General features: G+C 37.6%; 1 protein-coding gene across 1 annotated transcript in view; it reads right to left on the reverse strand.

Annotated features, from left to right (window-relative positions):
* Positions 1-7405: 7405 nt before the first annotated feature.
* LOC126368851 (guanylate cyclase 32E-like) overlaps positions 7406-25837 on the reverse strand; it is a 182808-nt gene continuing 164376 nt past the window's right edge. Inside the window, exons 18-22 of the mRNA XM_050013027.1 lie at positions 21847-21915; positions 17292-17451; positions 11237-11439; positions 10091-10166; positions 7406-8045 (exon numbers count right to left, since the gene is read on the reverse strand). Of these exons, the coding sequence (XP_049868984.1) occupies positions 7828-8045; positions 10091-10166; positions 11237-11439; positions 17292-17451; positions 21847-21915 (726 nt within the window). The 3' untranslated portion in view covers positions 7406-7827. The remainder of the gene's footprint in view (positions 8046-10090; positions 10167-11236; positions 11440-17291; positions 17452-21846; positions 21916-25837) is intronic.

The following is a 25837-nucleotide window of genomic DNA, read 5'->3' on the forward strand; positions in this document are numbered from 1 at the left end:
ACTTTAGACCTAACATTAATAAGTGAGTATAAGTACCTAACAAATATACTTATAAGTTTTAAGTTGGACATACAGCTTAGTATACTTTAAACTAAGTTACTTCAGTTTCCCTTATGTCATATAATAAATAATTGTAAGTTATAATAGTTAGCAGTCAGAAAGTTTTTACACAAATAAACCTGACACGTAGACGTTACAAAAAACTTGAAAGCGTAGCGCGAATATACCACGTAGCAACATTCGTAGCTGCTACGCAGCGTAGCGAAATCCCTCATGGGAATATTACTGTGTGCGTAATTTCGCAGAATAGGCAAGTTACCAACCTTTTAATTAAAACGAAAAATAAAGTTTGAAAGATCTAACAACCGCCATTCACTGACTTAATTATTACTACACACGTTCACCACGTTGTGTCACGTTTTAAAGGTATGTCATAAGTTACATACCTAAAGTATTAGACAGCTAAGCAAGATTCAATCGAATTATTTGATAATTGATTTCACTTTTGCTTGGCTGTTAAGTACCTACTTTATTAAACACGTTCGCCGCTTGAATTAGTATTTATGATTGATAAGGCGGTTAATATACGTATATTATATTATCGCCTTTTAGGAAGTGGTTGGTAATTAATCATGTTGATAAATATGTCTGAATATCAGCGTTAAGCTAACGTATATACCTACCTACTTAATTATATAAGTTTACAGTATTTTGAGTACGATACGTTATTTCATAATAAGTATACATTAGTGCTGATTTCTGTACACACCATCTAATTTTATTTTAAGTTATATCTGTCATTTTCTTATCCGCCGAAAAGGAAAGGGACGGGTAATCGACAGGCATAAAATTTATGGAACACACGGCAATTTTAGGCGGAAATTTACAAAAATCCCTTGCTAAATTTTATATATTGGCAAATAACCCGATAGAATTAAGTTGACAGCACACGTCATACGGGTTGCATATGAGCGAAAGGCCTATTTTATTCGCCCGGGTTATCATTTTTAAATTAACAGTTTGCAATCTTCTGTCGCTTTTCTTTTCGGCGGATAAGAAAATGACGGGTATAACTTAAAATCAAATTAGGATGTGTCTGCAGGAATCGGGCCACTCAACATGTAGACGTATTTGTATGTAAAATTCACAACAATTGACTCATTTTGCAGAGGGTAGGCGAATTATTCAATTGTGAACTTTCTTGAATATTTGATTACTGGGGTGACAATAATATAATTAGCTGGATTCGCAGTCCTTTACCTGAGTCGACTTTAAATTGCGCCGTTTTAACGATAAAGCCATAATAACCTGATAGCGCAAGGATAACTTAATTTCGATCGACTCTATTACTACTATTTTTTTTTATGTAGTCGACACATCACTATTAAAACTAAAAGCAAAAATGAGTCATATAAATTACGTAAAACTAAAAACTCAACATCTCCCATTTTTAAAAGGATAAATATTAAACCGAAGTTTTTAAGAAAACATTAAATTAAGACAAGTAGTAGTATACATATAGTAGTTTTTTATATGGGTTTTTTTTAAATAAATTACTTAAGCACGAATAATCTAACGTAATAAGGATAAAAACTACCCATTTCTCCCAACAGGTGTCGCTACTGTTGAGTGTTATTAAATTTTAACAGTTCCCCATATTATTTGAGTAAACAAACATAATATTGTTTTGGGTACATTTTCACACTAAGTTATAACCCTTTGCGCAGCGTTTAACTGCAAAATCATAGTGTTATATAAAGTATATTCGATTTGAGTCGATTCGATTTGATTTGATTTATATTGAAGAAAACTTTTTTTCAATCAAAACTGCCTTTGTCCAACGGGCTGCTTTTCTTTTTCGTAACTCATCCTTCAGACGGGATACACTGCACGTTGTTCCACACTTTATAGTAATTTATCACGAATTTTAGCTGAACTGTATGGAGAACTGTCAAAATTTAGGAACACTCAACATTGCTGCCGCCTACATTTGCGCTTCTACTTTTTATCCTCACTGTGCACGTCAAAAAACGAAGTGCCTTATAAGTTAGGCTGCCTAAAATCGTTCGTTCTTTCACAATACAATGGCGTTAATTCCAGCACGGTCACGAGCATTAATATGTACACACTTTGGTACCATGTCACATTAACTTTTTTGACAAATTGAACTGTAAGTGTCACTAAAAGTCAAATATGTTAGTGCGACAGAGTCCTAGAGTGGGTACATTATATTGCTCATGACTGTACACACCATCTTAATTATTTTGAGTTATACCTATCACTTTCTTATCCGCTGAAAGGGAAAGGGACGGGTATAAAATTTATGGAACACGTCAATTTTCAGTGGAAATTTAATAAACTCTCCCAAAATTTTATACTACATATGGCAAACGGGTTGCATACCAGCGAGATTTCAAAATGATCAGGCGTCAAATTATCTGTCCCTTTCCTTTTCGGCGGATAAGAAAATGACGGGTATAACTTAAAATAAAATTAGTTCGTATATACAGGAATTAGGACCGTTTCCCTAATTAGACACGCTCAAATGTTACAATTAGAATGAGACATCACATAATGTATTATAGTAATAGTAAGTACTTACCTATGCCAAACATTAAATATTTGTTTTTCACATTACTACAACCGTCTTAAGCTATCGCGATTTAGTACCCGTATTTTTAAGTCTACGAGACTTCGCGAATCAAGTGATGTAAAAGTAATGGTGATGATGTACTTATAAATATTAACAAACAGAGTATAACTTACCTACTATCTATTAAGTAGCAACGGGACACGCACTGATGAATATTTCAGTATTTTGTTATTAATACCTAATCAATTACGTCATAAATATTTTCTTCGTAATTAAATTCCTTAAACGCTTTGATAGTCATGAAATAGATACATGTTGTATCTAAACCTTTCACGATGTAAAATAAGTACATAAAAGTCTTAATCTTCCTTCATTTAAACAACTGCATTTACTTACTAATCTTCTTCTATCGTGTGGGTTGTGAGGTGGAGTACCAACCCCAACCTCATCAACCCTGGTGTCAGGGTTACTATTGAACCGCCAAAGGCCCCTGACAAGGCTCATGTAACGACTACGTACATCAGTAAGTAGTATCCGGGACCAACAGCTTAACGTGCCTTCCGAAGCACGGATCATCTTACTTTCGGACAATCGGGTGATCAGCCTGTAATATCCTAACCTAACTAGGGATCAAAGTGATTTTTGTGATTTATCCCCACCGGGATTCGAACTCGGGACCTCCGGATCGTGAGCACAACGGTCAACCACTGGACCATGGAAGCCGTTACTTACTAATTACACTTAGATATCTAGCTGTAAAAGCTTTTACAATCAAAATGTTACATTAGTAATTACTTATCTGATGAGAACTAACTTTATGATAAGACCTAATAAGTTATAATTTATATTATAAATAGTTCTTATGTTCCCAAGATATGACTCCTATTTTATGAATCAGTACATCCACTGACAACATTATTCCGCCTTATTACAAAGCAATGACGAAGTAAAAATAACACTAGTGTCGCAGATCCTGTATATAATATATAATTATTAACACTTGTCAACGAGGGACCTTCCGGGCTACTATCCCCAAAAAAATATCTTCGAAAAGTAAAAGTATCTTCGAAAACAATCGATTTCACGACCTAATGACAATATTATACATAAATAACGACCTAATCTAATTTTGATCTAATAATGTAATGTACTAATGTCTTAATGTAATTTGAGTCTTGACCTAATGCTTATATAATTAAAATCAATAATAATAATTTGTAAACTGACGTATAATGTTGCAATGCCCTAACCGGGTTCATGTACTCTGACCAATGATTATATATTAAGTAACAACTGTAAAATGCATATGTAGATGAGAGCAATAAATAATTAAATAAACAATAAATATAGACGGCGCTGGAAAAAAATAACATGATAATTACCCATTTTCTCATTGCAAATGATTTTCTCGTTAAATTTTCTCGTGGATTTAGTCAAAAATATAATGTAATAGAAGAGGCATATATAGAAATAATTATTGCTTAATATTTGTATCAGATTTGTATACATATATATTTCATTATGTTGGTATACAAATCTGATTACCTATATTGCTTCTCATTATTTCGATCAGAATAATAATGGGTGGAAGATGTGTTGCGCCTGGGTGTAATAAAAAGGGCCATCATGTATGCCCAGAAACAAAGATAAAATATGCATATATGATCTGTTATCCATGAAGTCACCAATATGAAGGTTCTTCAACGCGTCGGTATGTCCCGGAAATTGATGCAAACTGTCAAAAAACGGAAAGTAGCGTATTTGGGGCATATTCTTAGGAATGAAAGATACCAGCTGCTTCAATTAATTATGATGGGCAAAATTGAAGGGAAAAGACGTCGAGGGAGGAGGAAGAAGTCATGGCTGCGGAACATCCGCGTTACAACCGTAGAACAGCTGTTTCGTCTTGCTTCTGACAGAGAAGAGTTCTCAAAGCTGACGGCCAACGTCCAGTAATGGACAGGCACTAGAAGAAGAAGAAAAAGTTATCCATGAAATTAGAATATTAAACGAAGGCAACTCTGTACAGCGCCATCTACCTTTATTTTTGGGGACCATAGCCGGGAAATTTCCTCATTCAGTGTAGTACTCAGTGCACTTCTTTGGTGACGCAGGCCTATATTTTAAACCTTGTAATAAGGCGGAAAGTTCTGTCTTATGACTCATGATAAGTACTAAAATATGTACGTACATTAGTACACCTGTCACATATTGTGATTTAACTTAGTCTTTTGTCATCTTATTATCGTTTTAGTTCACAGTATAAACCTAGTATCTTAATCCGGTAAGTACTCGCTTTAGACCACGTATTGATAGTTTTAAGGTTTTAAATGTAAGTAAGAATACTATAATTATTATAATATGGCTTGAGTCGCCTGAAATAAATATAATAATTATATATTATTATTTTATAATTAAGTAGTTACTCATGTACCTATCTACTTTAGCATGCAGCTGCATAAAATAGTGTATAAATATTATAATTTATTCATAAATATTTTCAGTTAACAAAATACATTTCCAAAGAGTTTTTATAAATATTATATAGATACTTGAGCTAAATGATGCAGTGCATTCTTAATTATATATTTTTTCTACGATAAAATAAGGTTACATTACTTGGACTAAATATTTTCAGTCTTTTAAAAAAGTTTAACTTTGTTAGTCCTGTAAGTAAAAGTACTTTTAGTTATACTTTTAGGTCCTTTTAATTTATGATAGCAACCTGTTTAATGATAGACCTTTCGAAAAAGTTTCGAAGTTTTAAAAGAAGCTAATTATCAATATTTAAAAATATAATATTGTCTTAAGACGTGTGATGACTAGTTTTAAGTGACACAGCCGGAATACATACATAAATAAACGGCCTATATTATACGTCCCACTGCTGGGCACAGCCCTCCCTTCAATCAACCGGAGGGGGTATGGAGCATATTCCGCCACGCTGCTCCAATGCGGGTTGGTGGAGGTGTTTTTACGGCTAATAGCCGAAGCACGTATAAAATATAATGTGCACATTATCAGAAAAGATCACTCTTATACTTACCTACTTTTACCAGCATTTTTAACACCATATAACATTATCCAAAAGGATTGTTTACATGAGAATTAATTACCGTCTTATTCACAATATTGTCTATAAATTACGATCTACATTCTTCTGTCGTATGGGTTGTGAGGTGGAGTACCAACCCCTGGTGTCAGGGTTACTATTGAGCCGCCAAACTAGGGACCACAAAGTATTTTTTGTGATATGACCCCACCGGGAATCAAACCCAGGACCTCCGGATCGTGAGCCCAACGCTTAACCACTGAACCACGGAGATCGTTACAACCTACTTTAATAATTATATTACACCTAACCAATAACGACGTAGTGCTTTTCTTAATGCCCCTTGAAAATCATCGCATTTCCGAATACAGTTTACAAACGAATGCTAATTTCCATGTTCATCGATTAACAGATTTATCGTGTGTTCCGAACTCAAATTCTGAAATGAAATTGATGAACATTATTTAAAAAATCTGGCTTTCATTTTCGAATGGTAGTTCCTCAAGGATTTTGAATCGTTTTTTTTAGTGTAAGTACCTACATAAATGATTTCCCTTATAAAGATTGTTTGTGGCATCGTTAAGAAAATTTATATGATTGATTCAGACCATGATTCTCAGTTGATATCCAGCAAAAGTATGGAACTGAAAAAAAAAAGAAAACAATAATTGTCATGAATTTTCCGAGAGGAAATTCCACTTATTATCAACTCGGAATCATGGTTCGAATCATCCCCCTCAGTATTCGTTACCGTGTCCCCTAACACTATGTACTTAGTTTGTACGACTACTTGGAAGTATTCGTACGGAGTGTAAGTGACATCGTAACGAATACTGAGGGGAATAATTCAGCTCATTATTCCGAGTTAATATAAAATGGAATTATTCATCATTGTGAGCCGCCTCCTACTACATATTCTAATATATACCACAGATAATATTTTGAATTTGTCAGAAAATAAATTCAAAACTCACGCAGGGTTCTACGTTATATACCGTAGTTCTGGTCGTATTAGATAGTTTACCTAAGCGAAATTCCTGCCTACCCAAAAGCAGGTGCGCGATCTGTTTTCAATTATATGTTCTCGTAATACCTGATATATAATAATACTATCTAAGTATATAATAATAATACCTGGTACATTTATCAAATAATAATATTTTCTAACAGTGAATTTACTTTCAATATACTGTGTTGAAAGTGGAATTCATTATGTTTAAAGGTCTGTGAAAATAATGCATCGTATTTGACAGTATTACGATAGATATTCAAATCGGTCAACAAACAATATCTTTCTCATACAAGGATAAATAAAATATACTTCATATAAAATATTATGTTATGGCAAATTTTAAAGATTTTTTAGTTCTGAAATATAAATTTTACTTGTAGGTATATTGTTATTTTCTTAGATTTTTCCCAGATTAGACGATTTCTGTAATATTATGTTAAAACTTGTTCCGAAAAATATTATATTAAATAAAAAAAGATACGTTTATAACCGCGTCTCTTTGTTCGCGTAAATTTAAAAAACTGACGTAAAAACTTAGATTAGGTTTTGACGGACAGATCCACGATTAAGTATATAATTTACGAATATTAAATAGTTATTTATCTAAGTAAAGCCGACGCGAGTCGCTAGTATGATAATATTCGATTATATAAGCGGGATTCGGCTTGTTATTGTTACACACATATTATATTTTTAGACATATATAAACTAAACTACACAGACTTAACTATATAACACTCGGTGTCATTCTAAATTTACCCTTAGATACATTTCGTTACCATATTACAACCATGTACCGTTATCATAATCGACAGAGTATAGCCTTTGGAGGGCAGCGAGGCCTCTGGCACGAGAAGCCGCATCCTCCTTATATCTCAATATATCCTCGCTATCCTTATCAATCATACAACCATAGACTATTTTATACGCATCACTGTTATCTGCAACAAAGTACTCACTAGCCGTTTCACTTTTGATGTCTCCATCTGTATTACCCTTAAATCTATTCATCGCTTCATTTTCTATAAACATAACATCGTCTGTCAACCTATCTACTTTATTCAACCTAGCTCTTTTATCCCTTAAAGACACTTTCCTATCTTGAACACATTCAGTCCAATCATCATTTTTGATCCAGAAAAAGGGAAGCATATCTTGGGCCTGTTAACGTCAGTCTTCGCAGAAGGATACAGCGGGGGCCGAGTGGTGGTCCCGGGGGGGCACGAAGCAGGCGCAGACGGGGGGCCCCGGGCTGGAAAGCGCGGAGCCGGGGCCGAGGGACCCCCCGCACGAGAGCCGGGCGCGATCGCGGATGTTGACGATCGACCGCTCAGGGCCCCACCACGGCTGGTCGGAGTTCTCGTCCATGCTGCGAGGTAAGCCTGGTTCTGAAAAAAATAAGCACTTTGTAGGAGAACCATTCACAGTGCAGTAACACCCACGGCAGATTAAAGAAAAAGGAATGCGTATGCTAATAAATATAATATAATTATGTTAGTTACGAAATAGTAACAAGTCTTATAGTAATACGAACATTTTATTTTCATTTTTTAATTTATTTAATCATTTTAATTTTAAGAAAACCGGAACAATAAATTCGATATTTTATTCAGTAAGTGTCGGATGGTTTTTTATGGTATGGTAACTCTCTCGTTTTTTGTAAGGCAAGTCAAGCAGACAGCGGGCAGCAGTAACTGTCAGTACTATTTAGAGGTTCGAGGACAGAAGTCCTAGTGCGGCTTTGAAATAGACTACCTACTCTGGGCGCCATCCCAATCGCGTCAGAGTACTGCGGGGCGGAAGGCAAGAGGGAAACCACTGCCCTATTTTTCCCTAAAAAAGTAGCATGGATAATGCTACACCGACAAGAGCGTGGCTTTTAAATGAGTTATGTGATGAACTCTAACTACTTACACACTTATGTTTCACAGTCCGACCCAACAACTCAACTAAACTGAGCGGTAAAGCCCGTGTGGTATCTCGCTTATTTGGTTGTAGAGGCGAGCGAACAAAGTTTGTTTTACTAAGTCAACTAAATACCGCTGTGACGGAGAGAAACTATTAAAGGCAAAACAGGTACTCAGTACTTAGCCAAGTAGTTTATAATTCCTTGAAATATCATCACAAGTCTGAGTACTACCAAACTTTCACAAGTAATAAAATTAATATAATATACATCTATACCTTTAGACTGCCCCATGACTCTCCTTTCATTGCATAATCTACTTACTTTTTTAAAATAAAACAGTATATACATTTTTCTTCGACGTTATTTAGGTATTGTTGATTTGCCGCATATGAATTTGAGAGACGGGTTAAAAAGCAAAAGGTATTGCAATTTCACATTTGGGCACATTAAAAGTAAGTGTGAAAATTTCAGCAAATGCCAAAAAGCAATAGCAAAAGCAAAGCTTATTGCTTTTTAGATGAACTATTCCGATGTGGTGTTTTTTTAACTCCCCAGGTCTAAGGATTCGAACCGAGTACTTTCGGTTTTATAATCGAATAAGGACTGCCAAGGATGTTAGAGTTAGACAAGGTTAACCGCCTATTCGAGCAAGCCACGCATGTATCATCATCTCCCTAGCGTTATCCCGTTTTTCACAGGGCCCACTCACCTAACCTGAATTTTTGACAGGTCCGGTTTTTTACAGAAGCGGCTGCCTGTCTGACCGACCTTCCAACCCGCGAAGAGAAAAGCCAGCCCAATACAGGTTAGGTCACATACCTCCGAAAAGCATTTCCCGGTAATGTGGGTTTCCTCACGATGTTTTCCTTCACCGCTGAGCAGGTTATAATAATTTACGATCCAAACATATATGAATTATTATTATAATACTAACATTAAGTATTTATGTATACGTTTTTGTGATAATATCTATATATATTTTATGTACACCTACATTCTATTTTAAGTAATTTGGTAATATTTAATCTATGTACGAATATTAACGTATATTTATGAAACACTACGTTCGTGCCTCATCCAACAGGGTCCACATAATACCGGCGTCGTGGTTCACGCCGCGACTTGTGCTAAGTGAGGCCCTTTTATCTCAGGACGTCCACCACCACCTTATGATCATTGTAATGAACATCCTCCTATGCTTTTAGTTATTGTTTTGTAAAAAAAATTGTGATGTTATTGTCTTGTCTTTGTGTGTGGCGTCCTTTTATAATAAACAATTTCTATTCTATTCTACATAAATTCGAAAACGGATTCGACAATTATTAGTTTAGGCCTGTGCTGCATTGGAACCTGCGACCTCAAAGTGAGAAGCAAGCGTTCTACCAACTGGGGCTACAATCTACATGTATCAATGACGTAGCCTCTTCATGTACCGCGGTAGGCCCGCGCCTAGGTTGCTGTCGCGACCATTTTCTGCCCATGTTACCTATAGCCAGAGTTAATAATTATTTATTTAATACTTACGAAATCGGTACAGAGAATTTTTTCTTCTTTCGTGATCTTCGCCTACTAGCCACCAAGTCTTCATTTCTCCTTTTCCCTGTTGAGAAATATTTTCAATATTTACATTAAATAATCAATAGGATGCTTATAAAACAACCATTACAAGTTTACAATCTCGGGATCCTACTTCTAGGAAATTTGAACGTTTTTATGAGTAAAGGATGTTTTAACAACTACATCGTATAAGTTATTTCAATCAACGTTTCCATCACAGTTTTCCTCGGTCGGTTTATGTTTATGTGTTGTTCTACAGGCAGGGTCAATATTCGCTCGCGACCTTATTTTTGAATCGGCCTCCTTCAACACACGTGCGAAAATATTATATACTTGTCTCATCTTGCAAATGACACGTTCGGATGCACTACGTGAAACGGGTATATTGTATATAGGTATTTTCAAACGTGAGTTAAATGCGAGCGATTAGAAAATAAAGTCCCTGGACTTAAGAGTCCTGTGGTAATAAGTAGGTATTATGATACGCTGTATTATATAATAATCAATAAGCTTGTAGGTAGCGGCAAAAATTCCCTATCGGTATTTTCATGTTTGGCTCATGGCATTGGCGCACTTTTGTCACATTTGCAACACGCTACAGAAGCGACTCTAACGTGCAACATCGCGACTGTATCGATGCATACGCGCGACTGTTGGACGACATCGGGGGAAGAATAGAGAGAGGGTGGCTTGTGAGTGGAACTGGAGAACCTCGTTACTAAATCGCGATTGCATCGGCACTGAATCATGGTATGAAAGAACACGCCCTCACCCACATAACCACGATTCAGCGATCAGCCAGCGTCTGCATGTCGACTGTCTCAATACAAACGCAGCATGCCTGGCTGCAAGAAGTTGCCATGGGCGAGGTCCTAACCAATTCCCTAAATGATAAAAAAATATATAAGTATACGTACGGTCGAATTGAGAATCTCCTCCTTTTTTGAAGTCGGTAAAAATGCCTGGCATTAAATGTGTTTCTCTAGTTATTAGATAAAATGTGTTGCTGTTGCAGTTTCTTGTCATTTCTTCTCCTCAGCAATATTGACCTTCAACAAGTTTATCTGTGATAATTACGTCGAATAAATGATTCTGAATTCCAACCACACTGACCTTGATATTAACGATGCCCCTCTCCTTGAAGTGGTAGCCGCCATGCTGCTTCAGCAGCGTGTAAGTATCATTGCTGATGTGGATCCTCTGAGGTTCTCCACTGGACTCCATCCTTGCAGCAGTGTTGACCGTATCCCCGAACAGGCAATACCTGGGCATCTTTACACCCACCACGCCAGCCGCGCATTGACCGCTGTGGATACCTGGTGGAAGAAAAGTTAGATTCAATCTGGGTGAAAATTGAGATCACATTTTTTTACTTGGATTGAAACTAGCGTGTCTACTATGAGGTTTTGTTAACAAAAAACACAGCCGAATAGCAGTATCCCAAGCATTATCCCGTTTTCACAGAGTCATCTTATCTATCCAGAAGATTTGACAGGTCCTGTTTATACAGACGCCGCTGCCTGTCTGACTTTTCTACCCGCGAAGCGAAAACCAGCCCAATACACGGAACGTGATAATCATTTACAATCCAAACATGAATTCTAAAACAAATTCGACAATAATTTATTGATGTAGCCAGTGCTGGATTCGAACCTGAGATCTCAAAGTGAGAGGCAAGCTTTCTACCAACTGGGCTACCACGGCTCCTAAAAACAAAACACATCCGAATGTGTTTTTAAAAGGCGCTTAAATGAATTTTTCACTACTTATAGGTAAGGCGACGAATAGAACCCACACTTCGCCAGTTATGAACTCACTAACTTAGAAGTTCTAATCAAAATTCAAGTTCTTTAAATGCCTACGCACTTACGTCGGGATTACGGCGTGAGTACACACTCATGCGTATGAAATTCAGTTAAATTCGAAATCGGAATAACAACTTGATAATTTGGTCGTATACTAGTGTCAAGATAATTTATGAAATTCTGATTACTAAATAAGGACAGATCTAAAATTAACGGAAAACATTTGCTTTTTTCTATTTAACTTTTTTATGAATTTAATCAAGAAAAACATAATAATAAGTCCGACATTTTATTACATTTTTCTACGATGTCACAGTGTGCTTTTTCATACAAATTCTAAACCTGCGGCCTCTGAGATTGGCCCACCTAGATTTATAAATCTGTGTAATTTGTGTAAAAATCACGTCTAAATCTACTATTATTGTGACTATCTTGTCTAATTATTTGTTTACTCCTAAATATTAGTATAGGTTGAGTACTGCTGCGTTTATAGCTACGGATAAGTTTACATTAGTAATACCTTTAGTAGGTAACTACTAATTTACCCCATCGTTTATTTTTATATTTTATTTTTTATATTAAATTACGTCTAATACATCTGGTGAAGTTCATTAGGGTAAATTTCTAAATCATTCATTTATTTATATAAATAAGGATAGAAGCAAGCGAGTCATTCCCGACACAAGTCTTTTTAGTACTTAACGGGAAGACTTATTCACAATTTGTTATGTTGATTTGGAAAATAAACTATTTTTATTTTATTTTATTTCCAAAGTAATTTCGTGTTTTGACGTCTAGTAAAAAGTAACTGATATGACTGGATGGAAACTAGCCTATTCTCTATATACGTATGCCTAACGCTAAGAGCCCTTAGCGCTACCAATTTAACCCATCAGCTAACGAACGAATGCCATCGAAGCAACCTACGATAAACAATCTCGGAAACAGAATTCATGAGTGTACGGTCACGAGTAATAATATGTATACACTTTGAAACCCACATTAACTTTTTTGACGAATTAAACCGTAAGTCTCATTAAATGTCAATAATGATAGTGCGACAGAGTTCTAAAGTGGGTACATGATATTGCTCTTGACTGTTATGTACTCGTACTACCTACCATCACAGACTATCTCACCGTGTAACTAACACTTATTGTGGGACTCGATGTTAATGAATTATTTCTGACCCAAACATGAATTCGAAAAATGATTTCGAAAATCATAGGTTTAGGCTCTAGCTGGATTCGAACCTGCGACCTTATAGTAAGAGTCAAGCGTTCCTCCAACTGGGCTACCACACTTACCGATATTACCAACCAACAATTATTTCTTTTTATTGTCATTATTCTCTATGTGTTCATTTTATTAAGTAGTAAGTAAGTAAAATGTTTATTTTTCTTAAGAATACAAAAAATATTGGTAGGTACAATAAAAACCCTACAAAACCAATTCCTCGGTTTGTCTGTGGGAGTGGAGTTATAGCCAAGAGATCTTTTGCATCAGGTGTTTAAATAAAGATTTGTTCCGTATCCCTTCAGACGATAACAAGGGATCCCAGCAGTAAGTAGGTCTTAATACTCGTTATTTATATTTATATTTATAACAAAGTTACACGATACTCAATCTACTGACAGGGATAGACTAAAACAATATAGCTAAGTATTCATCAGGAAATATAATCCAGGAAGTAAAACATACCCATTTACCAACCTGTAAGTGTAGGTGGACAGGAAACGATTGATTTCTACACCCACGCTTCAGGATCGTGTGAAAGACCATCGATCTACTAACCTCATTAAATGTAGGTATTCATTACATACTTATATAGATACCTAAATTCTCGCGTGTAATTTCTAATGGACGAGGCACAAATATAATGGGCGAGGCACAAATATAGTGGGAGAGGCACAAATGTAATGGGATAGCCCACGGAATAGAAGAACAAGGTTGGAAAGGCGCTCACCCGCATGTCCTGCAAACAGATAACTACGATAGCATTTACTGATTTTTGGCTTTCCTGTGAGAAGGAGGGATGTCCTTCTATGATAGTCGATATTTGACTTCTTGTCCTTAATGCATGTTTAGCGATATTCTTATTTGAGTGCAAAGTTGGAAGTACCTATGAACTATTTGTATACTTATGGCTCAGCATCATCAGCCCATTGACGTCCCCACTGCTGGGGCACGGGCCTTCCCTATGGATGGATAGGGAGATCGGGCCTTTAAACCATCACGCGGGCCCAGTGCGGATTGATGGTTATTAACGACTGCTAATGCAGCCGGGACCAACGGCTTGACGTGCCTTCCGAAGCACTGAGGAGCTCGAGATGAAAACTTTTTTTTTGTGGTCACCCATTCTATGACCGGCCTTTCGAAAGTTGCTTAACTTCAACAATCGCTGACCGAGCGCATTAACCGCTGCGCCACCGAGCTCCTCATACTTATTATGGCTACCGTAATACATTCCGTAGGACAGCGGCAAAGTTAATGAAAAACTGAAGTTTCGAGGTGGTTTTTTTTCAGAGCATGGATTATTCTCAACACTTCCCTATACTAAATCAATATTTTCAGATGAATTCGACGCGGAACGCTAACGGAACCACCTCTGTATGGATAGAGTTTTCCACCGGGAATCATATATCCCGCTTCTGGCTTTGAACACGTGCCCGTAAAGCTATTTAGCCTCGCAAAGTGGACAAACATTATTGCACTACTAACAGGAAGCCTTCGTAATTTACAGGAGCAACGTCATTTACAAGAAGCAATCTAGTTTATCAAGTGTTCCACTGTACCACTGGACTTCAGTAATCTCTTTTATAAATAAGTAATAGGTCGCCTGTTGTTTCCTTCTATTTCTCTTTTGTTTTGTATTTTGCTGTGTTTGCAATGAAGTCATCAATAATGTAAGAGCCACGCTTTTGTCGGTGTAGCATTCTCCATGCTATTTTAGGGAAATATAGAGCAGTGGTTTCCCTCTTGCCTTCCGCCCCGTGCCTTCCGCCCCGTAGTACTTTGTCTGGCGCGAGTGGGATGACGCCCAGAATAGTATATTTCAAACCTCCTGTCCTTCGCCTATTAATAGTACTGACAGTTACCGCTGCTCTCAGGTTTCAGGTTACAGTCCCTGTGACTTGACCCTTCCGTCCTGCATTGCCGTACCGATGGCTCCCATCTCCGCCTTTTCAACCTTTGAGGTCTTCACCCGTATCCGTAGGTAAGGGTTCTACGTTATACCCCGTGGGTCCCTATCCGAACTCGGCCACCATTTCGAAGTAAGAGACGCCCACCTCCGCGGCAAGGACGCGCCGATCAGGAATTGCCTCAGTGGAGGGCAGAGAAGATGACTCTGTCCTCCCTGGGGCCGTAGTAATGGTCTTGTGTGAAACCAAAAGCAACGGCCAATAAAGTATTTGATATTCAAAAGTGGGTAACTGTAATACTTAGGTTCTATGTAAGTTAATATTGTTACGAATTTGTAAAAACATATGGAAGGGATACCTACTTAGAAGGGAATTTAAAGAGAGGGCAACGTCGTGGCATAGAAGATATAACTAATAGCCTCCTTCGAACAGAGAGCACGTGCATCCCCGAACAAGATAGTAGTATCTATATACTACGGCTTTTATATACATGCACGCGCACGTTAAGCCGTTGGTCCCGGCTATTAGCCGTAAAAACACCTCCACCAACCCGCATTGGAGCAGCGTGGTGGAGTATGCTCCATACCCCCTCCGGTTGATTGAGGGGAGGCCTGTGCCCAGCAGTGGGACGTATATAGGCAGTTTATGTTATGTTATGTTTATATACATGACACGAAATTTAACAAGATTATTTATATGTGACATAATGTATATCCTGTTGACATGTTTAACCATTTAATTTAATTTATTTTATTGCATGGTATTTTATTTTATTTTGTTTTATTGTATTTTTTATTGTTTTGAAATGTAATTTGTAATGCTATGGGACTAGTACCTGAAATAAACGATAAATAAATAAATAATAGAATGGACACTTTCTGCCCCGCACCTATACGTGCCAAGTTATATTTCGAGCGTGTACATCATCATCATCATCAGCTGTACGACGCCCACTGCTGGGCATAGGCCTCCCCCAAGGATCTCCACGACGATCGGTCCTGCGCTGCCCGCATCCAGCGGCTTCCCGCGACCTTCACCAGATCGTCGGTCCACCTTGTAGCGGGCCTACCCACTGAGCGTCGTCCGTCACGTGGTCGCCATTCCAGAACCCTTCCGCCCCAGCGGCCATAGGTTCTCCTTGCTATATGTACATAACATACTTTATTATGGAGAGCAAAGCCGAATGCATATGACACCGCCAAGGGAACATAATTAATGTCAAAGATAAACTTGTTGTCTGATAAGGGTCACATTGAAACAATGAAGACAATACACAATAGAAACAGACGATTAAGTAATTTGAAATGTCAGTTTACACATACACATTAATTAATTATTAAGAATCCTAAAGGACACCACGGTCACTTCATACATAACTACCTAACTACACTATACCTAAGTACGTAGTAAGAAATCATCATCATTTCTTTAGCGTTATTCACAAGATTTGACAGGTCCGGTTTTTTACAGAAGCGACTGCCTGTTTGACCTTCCTTACATCACAAATTGCTGGCAACACCAACTAAAATAGATTATTTTTACAATAATCATGTCGTTTTAACGATTTGTTCTAATATGTGAAACCAAATAAGTCATGTCGTTCTGTCAAAATACGAATAAAATCACATGGCACGCACGTTAGGGAAAAAAACAAACTTATCGAATATGTGCGCGCGTTGCACGTGTTTAAATAAATAGATATACTGACGGTTGCAAGTCAATATATTTATGAAAACATTATGTAAGTACCTACTTAAAAATGTATCTCTCCTTCCGAAAAACTGTGAAAGGCATACTTACAATACAAGGAATAAAAATGAAATTGCTATTCAAAATTCTAGATTAAGTAAATTAAATTCATCTTTTTTGGGGTTATGTATACATTTTTACATTAAAATACCAGATAATATTTTAAATTTGCCAGAAAATAAATTTAAAGCTCATGTGAAGCTTACTTTATGTAAAAAAAAGCCTCATTGATTTAAAACATGTGTTGCTGTTGCAGTTTCTTGTCATTTCTTCTCCTCAGCCATAACATCTTGCGAAATGACGTAAATTCAAAATCGTTACATTGACCTTCAAGAAGTTTATCCATGATAATTACGTTGAATAAATGATTCCGATTTCCGATTTTTGAATTCGACAAGATTAATTCCTATGAAAACTTGCATCAAGCCTCTTCATGTCACCAATACTAGATAATATACCTTTCTCACTCACCTATCCTTATGCAGAGTCTTGCAGCCGGCATATGTCTCATGCGTATCTTCGGCACGGCGTCCAGCACGTGTAGCGCCAGCGACGCCACCTCAGCCGCGTGTCTTGAACACCGCTCCGGAGCGCCCGCCACCACCATATACGCGTCGCCTATTGTTTCCACCTGCACAAAGCAAACATAACACACATAAGGTCACGATTGCTACTTAGCAATAAGGCCGCCTATTGTACTAATTCTATTTCTCTTTTGTTTTGTATTTTGTTTTTTCCTGTTTGTGCAATAAAGTATTTGTTATGTTATGTTATGATTATATCTCATTGGTCATAGGTACATCCATCGCAAGATGAACGCCCAAGAACATACTCGCAAGATGATACTTCGTTGATTCGTTTGTTAGTGAGGTGTGGGAGTACCGAGCCAGTGCTCACACCTGACAGAGCCAGTGCTCACACTTCACTGAGCTAGTACCCACACCCTACCGAGCTAGTACCCACACCTTACCGAGCTAATACCCACACCCTACCGAGCTAGTACCCACACCTTACCGAGCTAGTACCCACACCTTACCGAGCTAGTACCCACACCTTACCGAGCTCAAAAGAAAAGAGAAAGATATATATAAAGGAAACGTCATCATCCTCTCTCCATCATCCCACTCTAGATGGGGTCGTCATGTATCCTCTTCTATTATTTTCTGTCTGTCGTCATCTCTGTACTCACACCTTTCACACACATACCCTTCGTTCCACAATCCATTATCCATACTTTATTTGTCCCGTACGCCTAAATAAAATTAACGTATATAATATATATTATATATTTTTACTTTTTATATTCGCCCATCATCCCTCTCTTTGTCTATTTCTGCTTACCCCGGTAGGAAATAGGCGTGAGTTTAGGCATTTACGTCACCCAATCTCTATCCCCACTTTTACCACTTGCCCAGGAAGGCAAACTGAACGTATTCGAAGTTTTTTATTTGCTTCCAGTTCAGCCATCGAAGCATACTTCACCTAGTAAGTAATTAACTAGATAACTCAACCCACTTTATCTCACTCACGTTTTAACTCTGTTAACTTAATGGACGTATTGCGCAGTTACCAAAAACCGGCCAAGGGTATGTCGGCCCCTCGATAAGGTCCCAGCCTTGCAATTATTCTATTTTATCTTTATATTTCACTGTCCGCTTTATAAAATATAATTTTATTATTTTTATTCTATTCTATTCTATATATTTCATTAACATTGTATGTAGTAATAATAATTGATAAATAAGTTATAAATTTTGAAATAAATAATTAGCGTATATACGCTGTATATATGTTTAGTTTATTTGCAAGAAACGATTATTATTGTGTATGGCAGACAAAAATAAAATACCCCACTAGTTGGGATACTGAAAATAGTACTTAAGGTAGTCGATTGTATGAAATAAACGCGTACGTTCGTTTTTACGATTTGGAATTCGATCGAGCTTTTCATTTCAAGACCCTGATCCTGATCATACAGTCCACAACAAAGAGTGATACTAGTTAGTGTATGTGGGATATAGAAATAATAATTTTAATCAGTTTTAACAAAATCCTCTAACACGACCGACATCGCACCATCGACTCGCTTTTCTTACTTTTTAAAACTGCCTTACGTCCCATTCATTAACCATCCTCCTTTCATACCATAAACAATCAAATTCCCATTCATTAGCCTTCCATAGTATTCTCACTTTCCTACATGTATACTAGGTAAAGTGATAATTAGGCGTAGTGATACTAGTAGGAAGTGATACTAGAGAGATACTGTATCGCAGTTTACACGTAATATCGTAATCTCGAAGATTCCATGTGTTTGTAAATAAAGGAAACTTGGAAATTTGGATTTCGACATTGGCCCCGATTTCAGACACTTCGTAATTTAATTATTTTGTTATCCGCCGAAAAGGAAAGCGACGATTGATTGACAACTGTTAATTTTAAAATGAATGAACGACTTGGGCGAAAATAGGCATCTCGCTGGTACGCAACCCGTTTGACGTGTGCTGTCAACCAAATTCTGTCGGGTTATCGGCCAATATAAAAATTTAGGTGGGTTTTTAAAAATCCAGCCTAAAATTGACGTGTGTTCCATAATTTTTATGCCCAACCTTTTCCTTATCGGCGGATAAGAAAATGACAGGTATAACTTAAAATAAAATTGGATGGTATAACAGGAATAAGCACCATTGTCCGTCCGCTTATAAGACATTGTCAAGAAGAGAAAAATAAATGACCACATTGCGAAACATACAATTTTAAAAGAATAAAAACAATAAGTTGTTATATACGTACACTTTCAGTAGGTAGTAGGTAGGTAGGTAGACATTTGTGTTTAGACCCTAAAATGGCATTATTCTTATCACTGATAAAGAGTTTTACTCCCTCCCGACCTTTCGGAAACTTAAATTCACGCCAGAGATATTATCGAAGGAAATGGTTCTCGCGACTGAATCTCTTCCGCAATTTAGATGTAATTTATTAAGTAACTTACTCCCTTGCATTATTTCTTTTTTCACAGGGTCCCTGACCTAACCTGAAGATTTGACAGGTCCGGTTTTTCTACAGAAGCGACTGCCTGTCTGACCTTCCAACCCGCGAAGGGAAAACCAGCCCGATACAGGTTAGGTCACATACCTTCGAAAATGCCTCGGGAATGTGGGTTTCCTCGCGATGTATTTCTTCACCGCTGAGCACGTGACAATCATTTATGATCCAAACAATGACTGGTTTAGGCCTGTGCTGGATTTTAACCTACGACCTCAAAGTCGCGTTTTACCAACTGGGCTCCCACGGCTAAATAGCTTACTAAATAATATAATAAATGTGGGCCAATATTCTTTACCATGTACTTACTTACGAATTTGCTTATAGTGCTTCGTGTAACTCACATTTGTCATCGTTTATTGATTTATATTCATGGGGATAATTCAATTCGTTTATAATATGGGTTCAGACCACGTGTATTTTATTCCGAAGGTCGTAGTTTTGTATCCCAATGGGCTTATCACTCTGAATTTGTTATCTTGACAGGCAGCGTCACCATTAAAAGGTACCTCCACATGACTTTGAAGACTCAAACGCAATTCTCTAAGGTAGCATTTTCCAAATTGGGTTCGTGAAACTCACCAGGGTACCCGCGTAATGGATATCCTTGCTGATACTCAATACTGAATGGAAGAATCCATCAAACTATATTTCAAGGTATTAATTTACTATTAAATAGTAAGTTCGCGCTTCGAGCTGGGCCGATTTACAATGTAATTGAGTTACATAAAGATAAATTAAAAATTTTAAAAACCTCCGACCAAAAACGGTACTCAAAAGGTTAAAAATGCAAAAAGTAACTTATCCCACATATGCTTGCATGCAAACTGAGCGTGCAATATTCCTATCACACTTAACAAACGACCTGATGACCTTGAATACCTGAACCGATTTCCACCAAACATAGCTAAGAACACTCTCCACTGATATACCTTTAAAACAAAAAAGACCGCATTAAAATTGGATCATCCGTTTGAGAGCTACGATGCCACAGACAGACACATACACATTTACACAGACACGTCAAACTTATAACACCCCGTCGTTTTTGCGTCGGGGGTTAAAAACAGACTATTGTCAACCTGCCGCACGGGTTTTAGTCCACGACCCTCGTGACGTCACAACTTCATTCTCTCGCACGGTCTTTGTTTTTATGACAAATAAAGGCCAAAAAAGGGTGCTTTCAAGGCTAGAGTGAACAGGCACCTTCTTAGGCCTCGTCAATGCCTTCGGGCAAGTCTGGGGCCTAGAGCAAACCCATCAAAGGTAAAAAAAAGAAACTATTGCACACACACAAGAAACTTTTCATTTTTGAGGAGCTCGGTGGCGCAACGGTTAACGCGCTCGGTCTGCGATTGTTGAAGTAAAGCAACTTTCGCAAAGGCCGGTCATAGGATGGGTGACCACAAAAAAAGTTTTCATCTCGAGCTCCTCCGTGCTTCGGAAGGCACGTTAAGCCGTTGGTCCCGGCTGCATTAGCAGTCGTTAATAACCATCAATCCGCACTAGGCCCGCGTGATGGTTTAAGGCCCGATCTCCCTACCCATCCATAGGGAAGGCCCGTGCCCCAACAGTGGGGACGTTAATGGGCTGATGATGATGAAGAAACTTTAACTGTTAATTTTACCACTACATTACATTTGACAGCCGCATCAGCTTAACAAAAGAGGCTACAATAGGCTAGTTTCCAATTAGTCAAATCACTTACCCTTTGCTAAACGTCAAAATACAAAATTACTATGGAATTTGTATGAAATAACAGTGTGACGTCATAGAAAAAACTTATTAAGTTTTTCTGGATTAAAATTCATAAATAAGTTAAAAAGAAAAAAGAAAATATTTTTCGATAGTTCTAGATCTGTCTTTATATAGTAATCAGAATTTCATAATTTATCTTGAACCTAGTACGCGACCCAATTTGTCTTGTGACTATTTATTAAGCTTCTAGCCAACTGTAAAGTAGGAAGATGGGTATGTTTACCTTATAGACGTTGTAGTACGATATAATGGCGTCACAGCACGTGTAGAGGTCATTCAGAATTTCCACAACCTGTTGAAGATGGAAAACAATATATTAATAATTTTCATACAGTATGTTACAAACATCAGTCAAAAACCTCTGCGGGCTTAGCACCGTAAGTACGCGACTCTTTCTCGCCGCGACAGAGACCATCTGTCTCTTTCTGTACAGTACTGTGAGTGAGTGACGGGTGACGTATGTCGAGGCGAGAAAGAGTCGCGCGCTTACGTTGTTAAGCCTGCTGGTAACCAGTTTTATAAATAACAATAATAAATAGCTGATGTTATATATACGCTCGTCACGCTCTCATATACATATCCAACTTCAGAAACAGTATTTTCCTTCAAGATAGTGACAATATGTTCCATGGAATAGAAGGAAGAGGTTGGAAGGGGTAAGCGCGTAACGCGTATGTATAAGCAAATAGTTCATACAAACAAGTTTGCGGAGTGCTCACTGAAATTTACAACGCACGAAGCTCCGCGATAGTTTGTCTTGTAAATTATAACCTGCAGGGCAAAAAATCATAAAGGAGATCCCTTCGTATATCAAACGAAAAGTAATGATAAAATTGCAGCTTTTTTTTTGTCGTGACTTATTGTAGATTTGCCGCAAATGCTATTAACTACTTGGCCGAAATAAAATTGCAGCCCATCACCTAAAAAAGTGCCTAGTTATCTGTTTGCAAGAGTAGTAAAAGAGACGGGTTTAACCGGCGGCAGCGGTTCTCATACAAAATGTGCGAAAGGATCTCTCCATCCACTTTCTTCTATTCCGTGGATTTGCCTTCATAATAGTGGCTGTATAATAGGCCAACTAATCAGCCATAACCATAGTCGGCACATTTCTACTTAATACAAATAAAACTTCAAATATGATGTAGGTAGCCTGCCGGAAGACTTCCGGTAAGGAAATCCGTCAAGGAGTTGATTGAAATAGACCCAAATGTAGGTACAGTAAAACGCCGGAAGCAGTGATGTGTTGTTCTCGATAATGTTTCCAAAGTGGGAATGTTCCTGTTGTAAAAACTCTTAAATAGTAAGGACACTAACTGCTATTTTTTCGAAGTGTCCTATCTTCTACTCTGATCCTATTTGCCTAAGCGCTGGGTTGTAAATCTCTTTTTATATAACATTTGCGCCTTTTTATGTTCCCACTTTGGAAACACAAAAGGTCCGAAGTCGACTAAGGAATAACGAAGGCTAGCCGACTTGAATGAAAATGTTTTGCTTGTGAAATTGACATTCAAGTGAATCACTTGACATCACGTTATCTTATGTCAAAACCAGACTTTTCATTCGTTTAACTTCAATTTCTTGTCGCTAGTTTTGCTACTTTGTAAACGATAGTTGTTAACTTGTCGCGTAAAATGCGACAAACGCGTGTCGCGTGTGTGTTACGTAAAAATTGACGATTCAATACCTACATAAAGATATTTTTGATTTTGAAGTTGGGTTATTATCGCGCTTGATGTGATTAGGTTTGACAAGATTTGATCCTTCCAACGTCAAGTCCGAAGGGACATTTGCTAACACCCAAGGACATTAAAGGTCACTCGGATAGCAAAAAAAAAAATATTATAATAATTCTAAGTGAATTTCATTTTGCAAGCCAGTGTCGCGACAGATTTTTCGCGATCGGATGAATTTTGTTACGTACAGTTATTTTTCCATTTTATTAATGTAATTTTCCTTGGCGTTGCGCCTTTTAAGTGGATCAAGAATTTCATGAACACAATTGAGCTTTATCGCTGACGTGGAATTTTGTGTAAAATATCAAAGTTAGAATTTTCATATTTAATATTCTCTTTCAAAATTCGAAGTTGAAAATATTCAAAATTCGAACAGCGATGATATCGATTCTAGTGTAAAATTTTAGTTTACGAGTAAATTATTGAGTAAGAACATTATTATATATACAGGGTGTTTATTGACATCGTACCTTTTTTTTGACGTGACTTATTGTAGATTTGCCGCAGATGGCATTAACTACTTGGCCGGAGTGACATCGTACCGAATACATAGAGAGACAATTCAGCTCATGATTCCTAGTTTAATCAAGTGGAGATTACCGTTGCAAAAGTATGGAACAAAAAAAACACTAACATTTTCATGATTTTTCCGACATGAAATTCCACTTGATATTAACTTAGAATTACGGTCTGAATCATCCCTTTCGTTTTCGGTACTGTTTACACACTGTACAAATAAGGAATGAATGACACGTTAAGTGCAAGATAGACATATGGACAGACGTCTGTCTGTCCCCGACACATAGATGACATAGGTTTCAAGACTCAGGAAGATATTCATAGTCAACTAGAATATTCGGCGTGACTAGACAGTCACGGTCATATGGACATAATGGACATGGAGTCATATGGACAGACGTCTGTCTGTCCCCGACACATAGGTGACATAGGTTTCAGACTCAGGAAGAAATTCATAGCCGAATATTCTAGTTGACTATGAATTTCTTCCCGAGTCTGAAACTTATGTCCGACAGTCGCTTCTCCGTCGAACGGTTCACCCACAGAACCTTTCATTTGTGGGTGATTCGACGACACAACTGTTCAACTACGAACAATCCGCCGACAGAATGTTTCACATATTCAGTTGTGAGGACGAAGCAGCAGTATTATCAATTCCACTTATCAATTCAGAATCATGGTCATAAATCATTCCTCGAAGTTTTCGTTACGGTCTCGAACACCCTGTACCTATATTCTCTCCAACTGAATTGGAAGTAGCGCCGCGCCGCCGCGACAGAGCACGACACCAATTTACTTCTATAGAACAGTTAAGTGACATTTCAAATAAGATATTTCAAATAAGAATTAAATTTGCCGTAACTTTTCCAAACTTCATTTCTTCGATAAATTGATTGAACTCGCTTATGAAAGTATTTGACATTAAAATAATAATTGAACTTTAAAAACAATAAATTATTAACAGAAAATGTCTTGATATTGAGATTCTATCCTGCTGTCTAGTTTAATAATAATGAACTTTATTAACCTCCCTCTCTGTCATTATTATTTAAGAGCTGCGCTGTTGTGGGTGGACTGATCGCCATTCCTCTCTCCTTTCCGCCAAATCCTTCACCTCTTCATACGACACGACCTGCACCTACTCTTTTATTTGTTCCATATATGTTCTCCTAGCTGTACCCCTTTCTCTCTTTTTTTTATTTTATCTACCTAATGCTCTTCTCCGCTCATCTCCGCGTCTGTGGAAACCCGGCCTGTGTATATTGCACGCGGGTAGGATTTCTATGTCAACGCGTACGTACAAACTCAGCCATTACAAACAAAAAACCGACCCGAAACGTCCCTTATACGCCGACCTTAAGATTTATACATGGCATAAACAAAAATAGCCTAAATACGTCCCATTGCTGGGCACAGGCCACCCGTCAATCAACCGGAGGGGGTATAGAGATACTCCACCACGTTGCTTCAGTGCTGGTAAGGCTAAGTGCGTAAATAAAAACGTCTTAAAAACTTTAACTTACCTATAAAATTTTACTTAACGATATTATGTACTTATAAAATAGCTAATTTTCGTCAAGGTACCTTTTTATATTTTTTATAATTTACGTACGTTTTTTTTATTATTATTATTATTTTTTGGGGCGGAAGGCAAGAGGGAAACCACTGCCCTATTTTTCCTTAAAAATGTAGCATGGCGAAAATGCTGCACCGACAAGAGCGTTGCTCTTAAATTGATGATGATGATGATATTTTACGTAACTTATTGTTTTCATCTCGAGCTCCTCCGTGCTTCGGAAGGCACGTTAAGCCGTTGGTCCCGGCTGCATTAGCAGTCGTTAGTAACCATCAATCCGCACTGGGCCCGCGTGATGGTTTAAGGCCCGATCTCCCTACCCATCCATAGGGAAGACCCGTGCCCCAGCAGTGGGGGTTAATGGGCTGATGATGATGATGATGATT

The sequence above is a fragment of the Pectinophora gossypiella genome, chromosome 8 (assembly GCF_024362695.1).
Source record: "Pectinophora gossypiella chromosome 8, ilPecGoss1.1, whole genome shotgun sequence".
NCBI lineage: Eukaryota > Metazoa > Arthropoda > Insecta > Lepidoptera > Gelechiidae > Pectinophora > Pectinophora gossypiella.